At 58.9% G+C, this 6,101-nt stretch overlaps 1 protein-coding gene across 2 annotated transcripts; it reads right to left on the bottom strand.

The window, feature by feature from the left end:
• Positions 1-2,082: 2,082 nt before the first annotated feature.
• On the bottom strand, positions 2,083-5,975 carry SSR4 (signal sequence receptor subunit 4). 2 transcript variants are annotated; one of them, XM_081564543.1, is made up of 6 exons: positions 5,831-5,975; positions 3,870-3,988; positions 3,002-3,076; positions 2,747-2,836; positions 2,428-2,493; positions 2,083-2,245 (listed from the first exon to the last, which is right to left on the bottom strand). In XM_081564543.1, exons 1-6 carry the CDS (start codon positions 5,895-5,897, stop codon positions 2,141-2,143), a joined length of 522 nt encoding a protein of 173 aa, XP_081420669.1. In that variant the 5' UTR covers positions 5,898-5,975; the 3' UTR covers positions 2,083-2,140. The 2 variants fall into 2 exon arrangements, with proteins under 2 accessions (XP_081420669.1, XP_081420670.1); XM_081564544.1 differs by having other exon boundaries at positions 3,870-3,985.
• Between the last annotated feature and the right edge of the window lie 126 nt (positions 5,976-6,101).

The raw sequence follows: 6,101 nt of genomic DNA, 5'->3' as shown, positions 1-6,101 counted from the left end.
GGGAAGTGTCATGCAGTCAGCCTCCAGAATGCCGGGAGGAGGAGGGACAGCGCCAGAATCATTTCCAAAATCTGGCTCGGTCACAGGGATGGTACCCAGGTGCAGGAAGCAGGGCAGAGACTGGGCTCAGGACTGGCAATGGCCTGGCACTGGCGTGCGCCTGAGGCCAACGCCCCAGCTCTGGTCAGGTCCTGGAGAAGTGGTTCAGGGAGAGCCTTACTGGCAATGGGCTGCGGGCTGTAAGGCAACGTCTAGCACTCATGAGATGTGAATCAGTGTCTTTTGACCTGATGAGTACCAGATGGCTGTGGGAACTCCCTCTGAATTTCTCTAATTTGCCAAGATTGGTGTGAGCAAGAAATCTGAGCCCATAGAAGCAGAGTGCCCTGCTGTCTGAGCAGCTGGGAGGAAAGACCCAGCATGGCACATGGAACACCAGTGGCTTTTTCGTGAAAAGGGGCAAACAGCTGACACCTGAGGCCTCTGGAGCTGGGGGTTAGGGACACCCCATACAGAGAATGGGCTCCCCAGGGCCCAACCCATCACAGAAAACTGGCTAGAGCAGGTGACCAAGAGCACTCACTTTGATGGCTCTAGAGGCACCTCATTCTTGCTCTGGGGTGGAGTGCCAGATGCCCAGGACTCCTGGGATGGGGTCCAGGACAGGTCTGTAACCTTGGGTCCCCTGGCCACGTGAGAGCCGGTGCAAGAGCTTAGCTCTCATTGGCTCTGGCAGACATGACATCGCAATGCCCTGTGATTCGGGTCTCACCCTCTCTGGGCAGAGTGGTGATGAAGCCTGCATCTTAAAGGTCCCCAGGGTGGCCAACTGCTACCGTGCCTTTTTAGAAGTGCTCAGCTAGCAGGCACCTGTCTGGAATACAGAAAGCCTCTCAGCCAGGGTACCCTCACCCCTTCCGGCACTCAGCTGTGCCCTGGAACCTCCCCATTCCTGCCAGTCACCCTCTGCCCACCTGAGGGTGGGGGCAAGGAGCAGCTGGGACCCCAGAGTCTAGAGGAGGTTCCCAGACAAGTCCCTCCACGCTCCCAAGGACAGGGCCCGGAGGAGACCCCCTACCCGCTCAGGTAAGTTTTGAGCCTACTCCCTTTTGGTGCAGTCCCTGGAGGCTTGTTATTCACTCTCTCTGGTAACAGATCATGGGCGCCAGGTGCTTTGCTGGCTGATCCCAAAACAATCTCTCACCAATGCCCGGAAGGCAGCCAGGTCACAGCTTAGCAAACAGCGTGCAGCAGGGAAGGACCCTAGGCAGTCCCCGCTCACCCACCGGTGGCAGGAGGGTAACTGGGCTGGAGGGAGGGCTGTGGTTTGACTTGAAGCATGGAGCCCACACAGGAATGCCTGCCAGGTGCTTGGGGGAGAGGGGTTGCTAGGAAGCCAGGTCCAAGGCCAGACTGGAAAGGGCTGACAGTGGGCTCCTCGGAAGTTCGGGGGTTTGTCTCTGCCTTTCTCTGGGCCCCACCTGATGCCACGAGACAGGAGCATCCCAGAGGGGGGTAACTGACTGGAGCAGAGAGCCTGCAAGGACCATCCCCCAGAGAGCTACTGGAACTCGATTCAATAGCATCAGCTCCATAGCGGTCCCTGCAACAACCCCCAGGAAAAACACAGAAAGTACTGGTGTGTGGCTTGTGCCCCAAGTTCCAAAGCCCAGAAACCCTTCCGAAGGCCAGAAGGGCTGTACCTGTGTGTGCTACTAACTCCTGAGTTCCAGGCAAGCTTCCCACACCACTGTCCCCGGGCCCCTGCCCTCACTGTGGCAGGTGGTCAGAAGGCCCTTCCTTAGGTGGGCCCAGGCAGGTTGGGTGAGGACGGGCGGACAAGGCCACGCTCTTCCAGAAGATGGGTGGGAGGGAAACCACGAAGGCAACCCTGAGAGACACTGGGTACTGGGCATTCGGTCCTGAAAGCCATCTGGGTGTTAAGAACAGAGTGGTAGTGACGACCAAGGAATGAAGCAGACACACATGAGGAGGAGAGGACCTCCAGTCTTGTGCCGTCCACCTGGGTGGATGGATGCTGGGCACCCAGATCTACCCATGTGTGTGACCCAGCTCCGGTGCTCGGGATAGCCAATAGCTGTTTATTGAAAGAAGCAAGGGTGGGGGGCGGGCACCACCCTCAGGCCTGGATGTGGCTCTTGGCACTGAAGGCCAGGTAGTAGATCACTAGGCCGATGGCTGCAGCCAGGACTTCGGTGGAGACCCAGGGCCCGTTCCAGGTACCCTGCAAGAAAGGAGACCATGGTCATTCCCAAGGAGACAGACGGGGGAGGGGGTCAGCCACTCCAGGGGGCACGAAGACACGCCGGCCACCTTGGCACAGCCCCCAGTGCCCCCTCAAATGCAAGGATGGCAGTGTGCCCCACCCCTCCCCCTGGGCCGAGCCAGTCCCCTCCTCTGGCTCACCCGATGGTCCACGCTGACCGTGAATAGAGGCGGGATGACGGAAACATCCTCGTTGTTTCTTTGAGCCTGCGAGGGAGGTGCTGGGGTCAGGGGGCTCTGCTGGGTGGGCTGGGCGAGGCAGAACCCTGCCCAGAGTCGTGGGAAGAGAGGTGGGCAAAGGAAAGAAGGCATGGGGCTAGGTGGGTCGGGCAGGAAGGTGCCCACCCAGCTGTCCTGCTCTGAGTCGGGGAGGGGGATGGGGACCACAGTAGGGGCACAGCTGTGGCTGTGGGCTGCACCCTCCCTTCAACAGGCCTGGGGGGGCTTTGGGGACACTCACCTTCCTCAGGAGGCTGTAGGACTCCTCATCAAAGAACCGGACCTCATAGGTGCCCGCGTGGGCGCTCTTGTGGTCTAGGCTCCAGGACACCTGGGTGGGGTGCATTTGGCAAGGGGTGGATACGATGGATGTGGTGCTGCTACCAGCGCATGGAGCCCAAAAACCTCAGCTCGGCTGGCCAAGCCTCCCAGGGCTTCAAGCTATGCCTGCGAGCAGGTGGCCTCCCCCGAAAGTGACGGCCACAGCCTTCCTTACCTGGTAACGTCCCACGTCCTGGCCCCGGGTGACAGGAAATTGTTTTCCACTGACATCAGCATAGAGAGCCATGTTCTGGGGGAAGGGATAAAAAGAGTCTCACCTTCTCCCCTCTCTGGCCATCTGTGAGGTTCCGCTGTGCCCATGGCCTGGGGGTAAGCAGGCTGCCAGGCAGAGTAAGGGACTGCGCTGGGTCTGGTAGGAGCACCAAGTGAGAACCATGGGGGCCAGTCTCTCCATGTTGGTCTTGCTCCTTGGGGACCACACCTCTCCACTGGCCTGGCCGCCCTAATCCACAGCAAGCCTGTTAGCTGAACAGGGGTGGGATGACTGAAGTGTTCTCCTTTCTTCTCTGAGTCTGGAAGCAGGCACTGGGATCAGGAGCGCCCAAGGAGCTGCCTAAGGAAGGTGGTACCAAAGAAGGCCCAACTTCCATCTTTCTTTGGGCCTTCAGGTTACAGGGGCCCAGGCCAGGGCTGCTCAGTTTTTAAATCACCAAACACCCACATAGACACATGTTTTGGCCAAGAGCAACCAGAAAGGGGATACAGGAGCCCCGGGGCTGAGCCTGGCTCTCTCTCCCTTCCCACAAGCATGCTTTCCAGACACAGCAAAGTGTCTATCTACACCGCTGTGTGGGGGAGAAGTAGACCTGGCTAGTGAGCTGAATGTTCTTTATCTACCTGTTAGAATCTGGCCTGCCTGTGCCCTGAACTTCCCTTCAGCCGGGCAGCGAAACCCTGATGCTCGCTCTGTCCTCATGGAGCCCCAGGTCTGAGCTCACCTGTTGCTACTGAGGGCCCGAAGTCTCAGGCTCCCTGCCCACCTCTGAGCCCTCGCACTCTTGGCTAAAGCCCTGCTACCTCACCTGGACCCTGTTCTTGCAAGTCAAGGAGATCTCCACGATGAAGACAGTCTCAGTAGAAATGACAGCATCCGAGGTGGTATAGTAGGAAGGGGTGATCTGGGGCTCCACACAGGCCTCTGCTGCGGGGAGGGGGCAGAGAGGGAGGGATAAGGTCTGGCTTTCACTCACTGAGTTGCAGGGCAGAAGGGACCACCTTACCCCACTTCCCAGAGCTCATCTACTAAAGACACAATGAGCCCTTTGGACCCTGCCAGGTGGAGTCTGGGAGATGGATCCAAATGACGAATTGGAAGTGCAGGGGCCAAGAGGGGTGGGGTGGCCTTTAAGGAAGGCAGAGAAAGGGGGATGGGAAGACTTTATGTGGGTGGAACCTTGATGTCAGGGCGAAAGAACAGGTGAGTGTGTTGGGGGGTGGAGAGTGCACTGTGTGAATTCACTGCACACCTTGACTCTGCCTGGATCTACAGACAGAAAAGCCATGCAATGGTTTAGGGATGCAGCCTGCCCTGGAACACCCCAGAAGCCCAGGGCCAGGCTGACCTCAATTCAGAGCCGCAAGGCCCTAGCTAGTTGACTGAAGGCGTGCTCTGCAGACATAAAAGCATGGTGTTCTACAGATATAAAAGCACAAAAACCTATGCAGGCATCCCACATGATGAAGGGTCTCTGCCCCAGACAGTTGACAGAGAGCCAAGACTGGCCCCAGCGGTTCTGGAGGAAAGGAAATGGGCGATCTGGGTCCAGAAGCACAACTTGTCCCCCTGAACAGGGCTGCCCTCAGAGGAAGGATGCACCCTCACCATCTCCACACTGCTAGAGGCCACAGGGAAGGAAAGGTTACACCTAAACCACCAGGCGCCAACTGCTCTAACCCGGTGTCGGGGCAGGGCCATGACTTGGGCTGAGGCTTGGGACTGAACCAGTGGCAGGAAGATGCCGATGCCTGGGAACGTCAGTGGGAAGTGGTTCTCAGGAGCCACGTTCCCCAGATGCTTCCACACTTTGCTAAGTTTGACCTTCTTCCTCCAGATACAGGAAAGCACAGTTTTGCCGTCAGATTTGTCCTTTCCAGGTATCACTGCCTACAGCATGGGGAGTTCCTAAGGAGCCAGTGACCAGGGTGCGGGTGGGGTGGCCACTGAGGCTGGTGAAACACTCCAGGCATCAAGGGCACTGGCCTGAAGTAGGGCAGGTAAAGTGAAAGTGCTCAAAGTGGCCCTAACCCAGTCCAGACCCCCAGGCCTATTGTGGGCTCCTGGAAGGACCTCCTGCTAAACACACTTCTGGACTCCAGTGTCAGTCAGAACTCAACCCGGCCACTGTTAACAACCAAGAACGTGAAGCTATCTGACTGCTGAAAACCCTATACGGATCCAACAAGTCCTTAGGGGACACAAACCAAGCATCTGATCTAGGCAATCATCTTTCCCTCTTCAGGTCCTTTCTAACTCCCCCACACTCTGGGCCCCTCTGCCTGGACCGTTCCTGCTTCCTCGCTTCACTCAGAGCCCCATTCCTTGGGGAGGCCTGACCCCACATCGAGTCAAGTGGTTCCTCTTCACCGGCCCAGTTTCTCGCTCTGGTCGCCCTACGCTGCAGAGCTTTGCTCCTGTCCGACGTCCCCCACCCCCACCTCAAACCAGGGGTTCTAGGAGTGGCAGCAGGGACAAGTGTCACTTTCCCTGCTGGAGCTGGGGCCAGGCGCAAGGAAAGGCTCTGGGAGTCTTCCTCACTGGAGCAGACGGGGTAAAGATCAGGCTGTTTCTTCCAGCAGCTCAGCTGCTGGGTGAACGTGTGTGGTGCACGAGAGTGTGGTGGCCTCGGCCGCCGCAACCAGAGACCACCTGCCTCTCGGAGGGAGAAGGCCCAGATCCCCGTTCTGCCCGCACCCGTCCTCCCCCGACGCAACACCAGTCGTGGGTGAGAGGCTCGCCAGAAAAGAACTCCGGCCAGGCCGCTACCTGAGCAGCAGGAGAGGCCGGACAGCAGCAGTAGCGCCAGGGCGCCGAGAGATGCCAGCGCCGCCATCGCCTATTCTCTGCCGAGGGAAAAAGAGAGCGGTTATCCTGAACACGAGGAGCAGACGAGGAAGCGCAACGCGTCAGTGGCCGCTGCAGCCAATCGGGCACCGGCGGGCTGGGCGGGCCTGTGACGTCGCCGGGGGTACTGACGTGTCTCCTCCCCGGACCAGGCGCCCAGCCGGCCGACCCCCAAAGATGGCGGCAGCGGCGC

This window comes from Giraffa tippelskirchi, chromosome X, assembly GCF_054371585.1.
Source record: "Giraffa tippelskirchi isolate mGirTip1 chromosome X, T2T-mGirTip1v1.2.pri, whole genome shotgun sequence".
NCBI classification, from domain to species: domain Eukaryota; kingdom Metazoa; phylum Chordata; class Mammalia; order Artiodactyla; family Giraffidae; genus Giraffa; species Giraffa tippelskirchi.
This window is presented reverse-complemented; position numbering and strand designations above follow the sequence as displayed.